This window comes from Colias croceus, chromosome 29 (assembly GCF_905220415.1).
Source record: "Colias croceus chromosome 29, ilColCroc2.1".
NCBI lineage: Eukaryota > Metazoa > Arthropoda > Insecta > Lepidoptera > Pieridae > Colias > Colias croceus.
Window position 1 is genome coordinate 3,773,851 of NC_059565.1, and position 13,836 is coordinate 3,787,686.

General features: G+C 33.3%; 1 protein-coding gene across 2 annotated transcripts in view; it reads left to right on the forward strand.

The window, feature by feature from the left end:
* Window positions 1–3,689: 3,689 nt before the first annotated feature.
* Window positions 3,690–13,836, forward strand: part of LOC123704400 (Krueppel-like factor luna) — a 33,184-nt gene continuing 23,037 nt past the window's right edge. For both annotated transcript variants that reach the window (XM_045652762.1, XM_045652763.1), the window contains exons 1-3: window positions 3,690–4,119; window positions 5,300–5,442; window positions 6,486–6,532. In XM_045652762.1, the coding sequence (XP_045508718.1) occupies window positions 6,521–6,532 (12 nt within the window). In that variant the 5' untranslated portion in view covers window positions 3,690–4,119; window positions 5,300–5,442; window positions 6,486–6,520. The remainder of the gene's footprint in view (window positions 4,120–5,299; window positions 5,443–6,485; window positions 6,533–13,836) is intronic.

Below are 13,836 nucleotides of genomic sequence, written 5' to 3' on the forward strand. Positions count from 1 at the left end.
CATAAGATTAAACACATAAAATTTACCATTAATTAATTAAAATTGATATATGCCATCTGGTGTCGAGTAGTAATCGATGTCGAATCTATATTATTCTATTCGTCACAAGATGGCGCTAGTTAATATTCAAATCGCTCAAATAATAGTCTTATAATAGCTTTAGTACTACTAGCTTTCTGTCCGCGGCTTTCCCCGCTTTTCCTAATACCTAATAAATGATATACTAAAACCCTCCTCTTGAATTACTATCTATTAAAAAAAACCATCAACATGTGTTGCGTAATTTTAGAGATCGAAGCACATACAGACAGCGTAAAGCGACTTTGTTTTATACAATGTAGTGATATTATCTGTGATGATTCAAATAATCAACTGACCCTTATTAAAATGATTTAATTATACAATGTTAATGATCTAGAATTTCTTGATAATTATAATACAAAAGATTATTAACAGCTTTGCTATTTTCTTAAAGGTGTTGTCCGCTCATTTAAATACACCCGATAATAATTTGACCAAGTCCTAGAATCTTGCATTAATTAGACTATTAGAGTATAATAACAAATGATATTATACTAAATCTATACTAATATAGTAAAGCTGAATAGTTTGTTTGTTTGAACGCGCTAATCTCGGGAACTACTGGTCCAATTTGAAAAATTATTTCTGTCTTATAAAGCCCATTTATCGAGGAAGGCTATAAATATTATCATCTCGCTAAGACCAACAGTAGCGGATTACTGCGGCTACAACCGCGGAGCAAAGCTAGTTAATTAACAAATACGTTAAAAAATCCACTTCAAAAACGGAAAAGTAAAAAATAAAAAAAGATTTGATATTATCAATTATTAGATACTAGCGGCCTGGCCCGGCTTCGCCCGTGGTACATATTTCGCAATAAAAAGTAGCCTATGTCCTTTCTCGGGTATCAAAATATCTCCATACCAAATTTCATGCAAATTGGTTCAGTAGTTTAGGCGTGATTGAGTAACAGACAGACAGACAGAGCTACTTTCGCATTTATAATATTAGTATGGATTAGTTAGATGTGTTATTTACTAAAAAGGTTTGATGTCGGTGTCATTGAATGAGTTCAGTAACTTATTCGGTAAACAAAAAAATATTTTTATTAGTAACAAGAAATATTAGGTATAATATTGATCAGTGATCTCATTTATTTGATTTCAATAGTGGAAGTCTTACCCATTCTTTGAATCAATTAGGTCAGCGAACTAGAACGCTTGAGCCATCGAGTGACTTCTGAATTTACATTCAAAATTTAAATTTCTCTTTTACAAATAATTCTAGATAATTATATACAGGGTGGCCCGTTTACAGTGGTCCAAAAATTTTTTTCAGGTTGAGAGCATCATGAGTAATCATATAAAACAAACTTTAGTTAAGCGAAAACTTATGGTTTAGAAATTATGATTTTTTTTTTAAATAATCCGGAGTTTCAATGTTTTGACACAAAACTACTCTGTTATGAAAACTACTGAACCGAATTGAATAAAATTTGGTATAGGTATAGCGCAATAACCTACCTATCGCGCTATAGGCTCATCTTGTGTAAATAATTACACTGCATTTTTTATTTTAACTTTTTCTGTAGTTTTATTAATTTCTCGGCAAAATGTCGATTTTTCGAAAAAATCCTGTGAAAAAAAAATTTACCACCAACATTTTGCTGGTACTGCTAAAAACTTCCTTAACATAAGGTTATTCTTTACACAAAAAATCATAGTTGTCCTTCGATTGTAACATCTTCAAAAACAATATCATGTGCATTAACACATGAAAATTGAAAAATTACGAAATTTACCATAATTCAATTTTAATCATTTGGATCGATCAATTTTTGATTAAGAACCATTAATTATTGCCATAAAAGTCGTAATACAAATCAGTACTCACATGGCTATAAAAGTTAAAATGAATGAAATAAAATTTTAACCTGCTAGCCAAGACAACTTTACTTTATTCTAATGTCAATTTATTAAGTTTTTTTTTTGTTATTTAGTTTTTAGGTTTAAATCTTAATAAAAGGTTTGGAGAATCAATAAAACAACATAAATATTAATTAACATATTGTTTATTTTTTACAAAAGGTTTTCGAAATGCCGTGCGCCTTTCGCTAAACATAATCTGCATCTGCGTAAGAAATTTCTTCGCAGCCTATTAAATGGCTGCCGGCTTTCTTAAATGGCTGTTATAGCCATTTGAATTTTCCTCCAATTCTTGTTCCGATAAGCTCTCCCGTGCGTACACAATCTCCTTAATGTATCCCCAAATAAAAAAAAACGGATAGGTATGAACCTACGGTAATAAATGGTTTAATACCATAAATTGGTATACAAATGTACCTATGTATAATGAATTTATGGTTATTTATAGGCATAAATTCAAATGGCTATAACAGCCATTAAAGAAAGCCGGCAGCCATTTAATAGGCTGCGAAGAAATTTCTTACGCAGATGCAGATTATGTTTAGCGAAAGGCGGACGGGACGGCATTTCGAAAACTTTTGTAAAAAATAAACAATATGTTAATTAATATTTATATTGTTTTATTGATTCTCCAAACCTTTTATTAAGATTTAAACCTTAAAACTAAATAACAAAAAAAAACTCAATAAATTGACATTAGAATAAAGTAAAGTTATCTTGGCTAGCAGGTTAAAATTTTATTTCATTCATTTTAACTTTTATAGCCATGTGAATACTGATTTGTAACGACTTTAATGGCAATAAATGATTCTTTAATCAAAAATTAGCCGTTCCAAATGATTAAAATTGAATTATGGTAAATTTCGTAATTTTTCGATTTTCATGTGTTAATGCACATGACATTGTTTTTGAAGATGTTACAATCGAAGGACAACTATGATTTTTTGTGTAAAGAATAACCTTATGTTAAGGAAGTTTTTAGCAGTACTAGCAAAATGTTAGTGGTACATTTTTTTTTCACAGGATTTTTTTCGAAAAATCGACATTTTGCCGAGAAATTAAAAAAACTACAGAAAAAGTTAAAATAAAAAAATGCAGTGTAATTATTTACACAAGATGAGCCTATAGCGCGATAGGTAGGTTATTGCGCTATACCTATACCAAATTTCATTCAATTCGGTCCAGTAGTTTTCATAACAGAGTAGTTTTGTGTCAAAAACATTGAAACTCCGGATTATTTAAAAAAAAATCATAATTTCTAAACCATAAGTTTTCGCTTAACTAAAGTTTATTTTAAATGATTACTCATGATGCTCTCAACCTGAAAAAAATTTTTGGACCACTGTAAACGGGCCACCCTGTATATTATATATATTTTATTCTTGGACATTGCATGTACTCGAATTAGGTGTCCCTATTTGATACGAGATGGCGTTACAGAGGAAAATGTACTGTAATACATTAAAATTATAATTTTATTGCATGCAATTAGATTCATGTCGTTTATTAGAATACATTATTCATAAACTATAACTTACGACAATTATCACCGATTGTTGGTACTGGTCGTCACGATTTATCTTATTACCCTAATATTAAGTCAATTTATTCATTTCAACAAAGGAAAAGCAAAAAACTTAGGTTTATTTGACCTCTAATCGAGAGCGCATTTGCTCGTAATTGTCCCTGTAATGATTATGGCATTGTGATTGTAGGTGCGTTGTACTAAAGTTAGTTTGCAGTAAACTAGCCTCGGTAAACTGGTGGTAATATTTCACTATCGTACAGAACATTAGTTATGCAGTAATAGAAGGCTGCAGGCGCGTAACGGTCTTTACCGCGCGTAAATCCGGTTTATAAATAAAATTTAATTAAACCATATTAGGGCATAACGTTTTTATTGTAAATATATTTTTATCGATCAAAACGAAACGCAATATATTTTTTTAATTTCCGTCGTGAGTGCAATACGGAAAAAGTGCTATTTGAAAAAAAATAGATTTTGACATTGACAGGTCTAACAAAATGAAAATATTTACGTGACGTGACGTCCGGATTTAAAAATTTATCGTATTTTTTGATGAAACTAAATAAATATTATTGCTATGTGAAACACATTAAATAATGTGACAAAAAATCAATGGTGCTGTGTAAAATAAGGATTCCTAAATAGGTAAAAACTATATTATACTCCTACTAAACTAAAGTAATTGTACGATAATTAGATATTTAATTACTTTGATGCGTCTAATTGGAATGATTTAATCATTATATTGCATTTATTGTACAACATTGCTAAAGATGCATACACATTGTGATTTCCTTTACACCTTCATAAAAATTTATTCAGAATTTCTATGTACCAAAAAGTTTACACAGAAATAAGGTAAATCATAGAAGTTAAATTTCTGAAGTATGTACTTGGAAAATAATAGAAGATTGTTACAAAGTTTATTTCCCATTTCATGTAGGTATCTTATAAGAAAATAATTTAATAATTTTGAAGGAATTGTGTCTATAATCAAATGTTTGCAAGCATAGCAGAATAATTTAACTATATATGGTATTTTATTTGATTGAATGATATTCTGAACTCGTTATATGAATATTAATATTAATTCTAGCATGAATGGGCAATATGTAACTCCTCTTTTTTTAATGTATAACAATTTACGTCTTGGAAGAGACAAGAAAGGGCAGAGAAGTTTAATTAATTTGTTTATCATTATTTTTGTATTACAAACATATAAATTTCATCAATAAAAAAGGGAATTGTAATAAATTCTACTATATTACTGACTACTTAAAATAAGAATAAATCTGAAGAGTTTGTTTGAACAAGTTTCTCGGAAACTACTAGACTGATTTCAAAAATTCTTTCACACTATAAGTAAGAAGCTAATTTAATATTTTAGTACCTTATAGTGAAACAGGTTGGCTTGTTGGTTGGTTTAGTCATAATTTATATAAATTATATACTAATCTGAAATATATATTTAGTATTTATTTACTATTTTTAAAGCGTATAAAATGTCACTAAACAATTCTTATTAACACAATATATAAAAATTCTCGTAAACACATATGTATTAAATCTAAATGTATACAAAAAGATTGACTGACATAATGATTTAGCCACGCACAGCCCAAACCACTGGACGGATTGGGCTGAAATTTGGCATGCAGGTAGATGTTAGGACGTAGTCTAAGAAATAATTTTGATCAATTCTATCCCCAAGGTGATAAAATAGGGAATGGAAATTTATCATTCCCGTGCAGGCGAAACTGCAGGCAACAGGTAGTGAAACAAATGTCTATAGTATGTTAATTAAATAAATATTTCTTTGTTACAGATTGAAATGGATGAAAGTATGCCCTAACTACATATAAATAAGAAACAAAATAGCATAGCAACAATGTGAGACACAAAATATATAGAATTTAGGGCCAGTATTAGATATTTAAGTATGAAGTTTAGTCGCACATTTATTTAAGAGTAAGTATATTTTTTATTATTTTTATTTACTACTAGCTTCTGCCCCCGGCTTCGTCCGCATGATGTTTTGATAAAAGGTAGCCTATGTTCTTTCTCTCTAAAGATTGTCTGTGCCAAATTTCATCAAAATCGGTTGAGAGTTTTAAGCGGGAAAGCGTAACAGACAGACAGACAGAGTTACTTTCGCATTTATAATATTACTAGCTTTCCGTCCCGGCTTCGCCCGTGGTACCTACATGTTTAAACTATCCTATCTCTCAAGTTGGATCGAACTGCACATGGTGTGCGAATTTTATTATAATTGGTTAAGTGGTTTAGGAGTCCATTGAGGACAAACATTGTGACACGAGATTTATATATATTAAGAAGATAGTAGTTTATAATATTAATAGGGAAGTAGCGATACTGCTTTTGGTAAATATAAATTTATGAAGAACTAGCGGTCCGCCCCGGCTTCGCCCGTGGTACATTTTTACGTTTTCTCTCCATAAGAACCATCCTCGTACTTCAAGAAATGTAATAAAAAAAGAATTAACGAAATCGGTTCAGTTGTTCTCGAGTTATGCGCTTACCAACACATTCTGCGATTCATTTTTATATTATAGATATAAAAAATTCGATCACGAGGCGGGACTCGAACCCGCATCCTTTCCCGCCAATCCGGGGCGGACGCTTGATCAACTCAATCGAATTTTAACTTGTGAGTTTGAAAATAATTTTTTCATGAAAAAGTAGCTTCTTTCTGTCTATAATTATGTTTTCTTCAAACTCCAATGGCTTTGTATTTCTTGTGAACCAGAAATATTATGGAGTTTCTTGCCGGTTCTTCTCCATAGATACCTGCTTTCCGAATCGGTGGTAAATGTTAAAAATATGTAATGACGATTCGAAAGTGCTTCTAGAAGAAGTCTAATTGAATAAATAAATGTTTGAGTTTGTGTTTGTGTTTTGATTTAGAGATTATTGTAGTACTTTAAATGGTATCCCTTTACCTGCCTTATTTTTCATGTTAGTTTAGTTTTAATCTGTTTGTTTGTTTGCAGTTCGAAAACTACGAAACGAACACTGACGATACTTGATGGTTTACATGGTGAGTGTAATGTTTACTTTAAATAATTTCGGTTTTAAATCTTCACTTGTGTGTATTTTATTCTTTTTAGATTTAATTTTTTCAAAGAAAAATCCGCATAGTTCCCGTTCCCGTGGGATTACCGGGATAAAACCTTCCCTATGTGTTAATCCAAGTTACCCTCTATATGTGTGCTAAATTTCATTGTAATCGGTTCAGTAGTTTATGCATGAAAGAGTAACAAACATCCATCCATCCTCACAAACTTTCGAATTTATAATATTAGTAGAATTTTCTGTGACCACAACGTTTTGTGAGCAATTTTTAATGTGCGTTTTCGGTCTTTGAGCGCAACATACTGTATACTAGTTGCGCTTCGCGGTTTCACCCGCGTGGCTTCGCTCCTGTTGATCTTAGCGTAATGATATATGCCTATAGCCATCCTCGAGAAATGGGCTATCTAACACCGAAAGAATTTTTCAAATCGGACCAGTAGTTCCTGAGATTAGCGCGTTCAAACAAACAAACTCTTCAGCCTTTTAATACATATTAGTATATTAGTATAGATTTGTAAACCTACCTGCTCCCGTGCAAAACCGGGGCGTATCACTAGTAATATGCAGAAGAAGACAAAACTGTACAGCACTAAAATTTCGTAATCATAATGATGTTATTACATTGACCTCTCTTTACGTAAGGTTATGGTTTTGATCGCAATTACTGGCTAGTTTTTTGAATGCTCTAAATTTTTTACGTGTTTTTATTAAACTGCATGGTTTACCTTGGTAGGTACTAGCTCTAATGATTTATGAGTTATTAAATACTAGCTTTCCACCCGCGGCATCGCCCGCGCTGTCAAAGAAAAATCCGCATTGTTCACGTTCTCGTGGGATTTCCTGGATTGCGTCATTTTCCCGGGATAAAAAGTAGCCTATGTCCTTTCTCGGGTATCAAAATATCTCTATACCAAATTTCATGCAAATTGGTTCAGTAGTTAAGGCGTGATTGAGTAACAGACAGACAGACAGAGTTACTTTCGCATTTATATAATATTAGTATGGATGTAATAAAAAAAATAGTCCAAGTTAAATAACCGAGGCGTAATCTTAAAAGAATGGTATATTTTGGGTGAATTTTAGTACCAAAATATATATAATTAACTTTTTTATGTATTACTAGCTTCCGCCCGCGACTCCGTCCGCGCGGATGTCGGTCTTCGCGTGGATGGTTTATTTCTCCATTTTGATTAACTCTGACAATGACATCTTGTAAATACCTACTGGACCCAAATACGGCTAGGCTTATAATAATAATTAATACGCAACGTGTGTTCGCGGTTCTACAGAACAACGTCTATGGATAACTGAAAAATTAAGATTAATTTTGTTCTACGTATTTTTCCAGGATAAAAAGTATCCTATTTTACGCCCAGGATAATAAGGTATAATTATACCAAGTTTCATCGAAATCGAACCGTTACTTTTCACGTGATGCCTTCACATACAGACAGACAGACAGACAGACAGACAGACAGACAGACAGACAGACAGACAGACAAAAATTTTTTTAATCACATATTTGGGTTTGGTATCGATCCAGTAACACCCCCTAGTATTTATTTTTTCAATATTTTCAATGTACAGAATTGACCCTTCTACAGATTTATTATATGTATAGATATAGATAGACTAGCTTTTCACCCGCGGCATCGCCCGCGCAGTCAAAGAAAAACCCGCATAGTTCCCGTTCCCGTGGGATTTCCGAGATAAAACCTATCCTATGTCCTTTCTCGGGTATCAAAATATCTCTATACCAAATTTCATGCAAATTGGTTCAGTAGGGCGTGATTGAGTAACAGACAGACAGACAGAGTATTGTAGTTCGCTAAAGTTTGAAAAGCACAAAAAAATATAAATTTTTAAACGCTCGCGCTCGTCTTGCGCCAGTTTTCGAACCCCGATCGAATCTCTTCTATTGTTTAAAAATTCATACATTTATATAAAGCATTTGAATGTTATAAAATACTAAACATCAAATTTATTATTACATAGTAAAAAAGCGTGTGTGCCGAGCACACGTGTCAGAAGTGAAACTTCTTTGGAAAGATTCAAAGATATCAAAATCGTCGCCCTCCATGACGTGACGGTATTGCCATGACGCGACCTAGCTATCTTATCTCAACGCGCCTCATGAAGTAAACAGTTTGAGAATCGCTGACTTCATTCAATGTTTCTAGATAACGAGATATATCGTAAAATCGTATTCGAATCGATATTTCGGTATTTATCGATATAGATAGGGAGGCGAAGAGGGGAATTTTCTGCAATACTCGAGCGTGGCAGTTTAAGATATGAGAGATACCTTAGACCTAATAGAACAAACTTTTTCACTATTTAGCTCTATATGTAGTGACGCGCGCCTAGGATAGACGATCAGATTAGTAAAAAAAAATCGATAGTCTGAAATACTCGAGCGCGTCAGATTAAGATATTGGGGGTTGATTTTAGTGTTTTAAGACTAAATTTAATTAATCTGACCATAAGTCCTTGACGCCGCCAAGTTATAGGGTCGCGAACTTGTAAAAAAAAAACGTTAACCCGGCATTCTCGAGCGCGATTTTTTTTATTTTTATTTTGAAGAATATAATCTAAAACTTACTAAAAACACAAAATCTGCCGGTTTCCGCATGACCGGAAGTCTGGAGGAGCCATTTCGTCTTCCGAAAAACGCGTTGCAGCATATAAGTCGCGAACTTTACTTTTTCAAAAAAAAAAAGTTTAAGTAAACAAAAAAGGTAATTTTATTTTACAAAAAAAGGTCTCTTTTCATTTTTGTCCAAAGTTTAATTTTTTTTTACTTGAAGCATCATAAAAACTCAAACTCCCGGTTTTTTGAGTATATCTCGAAAACTGAGGGTGGTAAGAAAAATTGATATGAAATAACGATGATTAAAAAAAAGAAACCCACAAACCTTTTTCGGTCAGATTAAGAGAACCCACCAACATTTTTATCAGATTAAGAAAATATGCTTTCAGGATACCTAGATAAACCTCCCCTATGAAAATCTGACGCGCTCGAGTATTTCAAAAGGACTTTTTTTTTCTGCATTTTCAAAAATTCATCGTAACTTATCGTCATGCCGTAATCGTCAGTTTTTTTAAGGGGAGCTTTCTTGGGGCCTAATTAACACCCCTTCCGAAAATCTGACGCGCTCGAGTAAATTTTTTTTTTGTGCATTTTTGACGAATTTATATGCCTAGCCCCACCACGCAAACCGGCAGATTAGTATACCGTTGTTATCAGAGGCACTTGGGGCATACGTAGTATGAATATCTGACGCGCTCGAGAATGCCCAAGTAACTGTTTTTTTTTACATTTTTGAAAATCCGTACACGCCAAACCCACCGCTAAAATGGTTTTTACCATAGAAGCTTTTCTTTTCGAAATTATTTTCTCTTTCGATTTTGATAAGTCTCGACGACGCCGTTGAATTACGCCATTTAGCTACCTCGCCTCCCTATCTAATAGTTATAAATCACGGCATTAGTAGGTGTGAAATGGAACTAATGGTAGTAATCGGTTATTTTGCCGCCCACGGTTTAAAACGGATTGTATTTAGCTAGCTTTCCGTCCGCGGCTTCTCCCGCGTTTTCAAACGAAAACCCGCATGGTTCCCGTTCCCGTGCGATTTCCGGGATAAAACCTATCCTATGTGTTAATCCAAGTTACCCTTTATATGTGTGTTAAATTTCATTGTAATCGGTTCAGTAGTTTATGCGTGAAAACCATACATACATACATACATACAAACCTTTCCTCTTTATAGTTTTAGTATAGAAGCATAGACTAGCTGTGCCCCGGTTTTACCCGCATTGCTTAGCTCCTATTGGTCTTAGCGTAATGACATATAGACCATATTGCATGTTTACCTGCATGTTAGTGTTAGTAATATTAGTAATGTTCATGCAAAATTTGAAGTAAATCAATGCATTCGTTTTTGACTTTCAGTCGGACATGTTACATAGAGAGAAAAATTCTAAAAACTGTATTTTTGTTTTCGATATCGACTGTAGATCACGGCTCAAGTATGCTTAAAAAATATATTCAACTCGCGGTCCGCCCCGGCTTCGCCCGTGGTACATATTTCGCAATAATAGGTAGCCTATGTTCTTTCTCTGGGTCTAAAATTGTCTGTGCCAAATTTCATCAAAATCGGTCCAGTAGTTTATGCATGAAAACCATACATACATACAAACCTTTCCTCTTTATAATATTAGTATAGAATATAGATGTACAGTTTTGACTTTGCTACGACTTTATTACATAGGTAGGTATATGTTGCAGTCATCTAGTTGAATCTGATATTTGACTGATGACTAGCGCCTTCATTGAATGATGACATTAAATTAAATAACTAGTCCGAACTTTGATTTAACAAGCGTGATTCAATGTTGAGCTAAATAACATTCAGTCAAGACGTTGAAAGTTACATTCAACAAATTTACAAGTTGTCCTTTAGTCTATCGATTTAATGTCGCCATTCAATGAACTTGCTAGTCGTTCTATCAAATAGCAGATTCAACCAGATGACGGTGACATATAGATAACTTGAATATGTAGATTTGTAAAAGGTGTGGCGCTGCGCTCATCTCTGCGTAACCTTCACTTATATGATCTTTATATTATGTACTGAGAATAAACTCAATGCTAGCTTTTCACGCGGTTTTCTTTGCACTTAAACAAGGAAAGGAATGTGATAGGGTGTTATGAAAAAAATATTATGCAGGCTTCGGTTGTAAATACTTATTATTTCGCGGATTTTAAACGTCTTTAACTAAGTAAACTTGAAAATTTTGAAAGTATAAAATTTCATACAGTTTTTACTGTGATATTGATATTTGAAAGAAACAATAAAAGTGTATTTAACACTAGTTACTTTATCCACTTTTGCTAAAATACTCTATGACAAAACGATCTCATTATTTAAATAAGATATTGAAATTGTATATTATGTATAAGGGTAATAAGTTTCGTTACAACTTTTCCTCTTAATTTTTTCCTTCTAGCCCCCTTTCGCAACGCGCGATAAGGCACTTTGTTCCAAAATAACCAAAAAATAACAATAAAAATTAATAAATAGCAATTATTTCATATGCATCACTTTAGAGGTGAAATCGTGACTTCGTGATACACATTAATGTTCGAAGGAACTGACAGACAAAAAGATGTAATTAATTGTAAGGGTTTGTTCATTAAGAACTTTATAAAAACCCTAGAACTATTATGGTCAAAATAATTTATAATCTATATTCTAATCTATAACTAGCTGTGCTCCGCGGTTTCACCCGCATTGCTCCGCTCCTGTTGGCCTTAGCATGGTGATATATAGCCTATAGCCACCTCGATAAATGGGCTATCTAACACCGAAAGAATTTTTCAAATCGGACCGGAAGTTCCCGGGATTAGCGCGTTCAAACAAACAAACAAACAAACTCTTCAGCTTTTAATATTATTATAGTATAGATAGGTAAGCTACTTTTTACCGCGGTTATGCATCTTATTTCTATGAGAATTTCCTTTCACCACGTGGCCAAATCTTAGTAAATAAATTAAATAAATAAATAAATAGATGAATGAACCAGTACAAAAAACCTTGTGATGCACAACACGACTGATGAAGGTCGAGATGAGAGGCACACCTTATAAAGCGCAGTCCACACTAAAGATTTAATTAATTTGTATGTAGGTATGTTACATAATTTCTATGTTTATTTCTGCCAGCGGCTTCGACCGCTTTGTCTAAACCCTATAAATGATATGCTAAAACCTTCCTCGAGAATCACTATAGGTATCTATTAAAAAATAAACCGCATCAAAATCCGTTGCGTAGTTTTAAAGATTTAAGCTTATAATATAGGGATAGGGATATAGGGACAGAGAAAGCGACGTTTTATACTATGTATGTCATATGAATGCTATAAAAAGCTATCCGACTGCCATTGGCTAGGCAAAAGGGATAAGTACTAAAAATGTATTTCTTTAAATCAATGAGGAACTTAACGTAATCTAAACTTGCGGCTTTTCGTTGTCAAAAGCTTCATTTTTTTTTTCTTCATAAACTAAAACTTTTCTCGAGAACCATGTTTATTCATTGGTAGAAACGGAATGAAAATCTGTTTGTGTTCTTCGCTAACAGAAAGACGAACAGCACTGGTCGACTTTGTTTTATTACCTGGTGATCGTTTATTACCTATTTTAAATGAAAATTAATGTCAGCATGCTGTATCTTAGTGGAAAATTTTGTCACCTGGTATTTTGAAAGGTGTAGGTAATGCAACAGCATCTGTAACCTACTGAATCTCACGCAGAAACAGACCATTAGCTAAAGATTTGTCCTTCCAAAAGCACAGTGCGTGTGACTGAGCCATATATTTTTAGGGTATCGCGGTGAAAGCGAAATGCTAAGTTCCCACGGCATCCGTGCGACAAGGACGGTGATGTTGCTCCATTTACCCTCTCTCTCTGGTGACGCAATGTCCAGGGTTTCAATTTTGGTTTGGTAATTGGTTAGGTGAACAAACATACATTCTTATATTGTATATTGTCAATTCGGAAACATTTGGAAAAACTTAGGTATTTCTAATGAATATTCGAATGAAGAAAGGTTCTGAATTCGTGAATTATTATTTGTATTTATTTATTTTTTACTTATTATTAGCGATTTGTGGTAAATAATATAGCGTATAATATTCATAGATCACTTATTTATCCAACAGTGAAAGAATTTCTGAAATCGATGCAGTAATGTGAGTTCAAACAATCTTCAAACAAGGGATGAGGTTCTCAATTCGACTGTTTTTTTTTGTGGGTATTTCAAAATTTCGCATTTATAATATTAGTAGGATTATAAATGCGAAAGTTTGTGAGGATGTGTGTGTGTTTGTTACTCTTTCACACAAATACTACTGAACCGATTACAATGAAATTTAGCACACATATAGAGGGTAACTTGGATTAACACATAGTTAGGTTTTGTCCCGAAAATCCCACGGGAACGGGAACTATGCGGGTTTTTCTTTGAGAACGCGTGCGAAGCCGCGGGTGCAAAGCTAGTCACTAGATAAACAGCAAACTGACCCAACAGACGTTGTCCTCTCTTCGCGTGAATTGTCATCGTTGCACGCGACGATGATATTAACGCCAATGTTTTTGTTAAATAAGCAGAGAAAATAGTAAGATTTTCCGCGCATTTTTCATTGTTTTTAAATTGTAATAAGTTTCTTAGAAGCGTAGGAAAATGGTAAGAATGGCTGTAACTAGCTGAC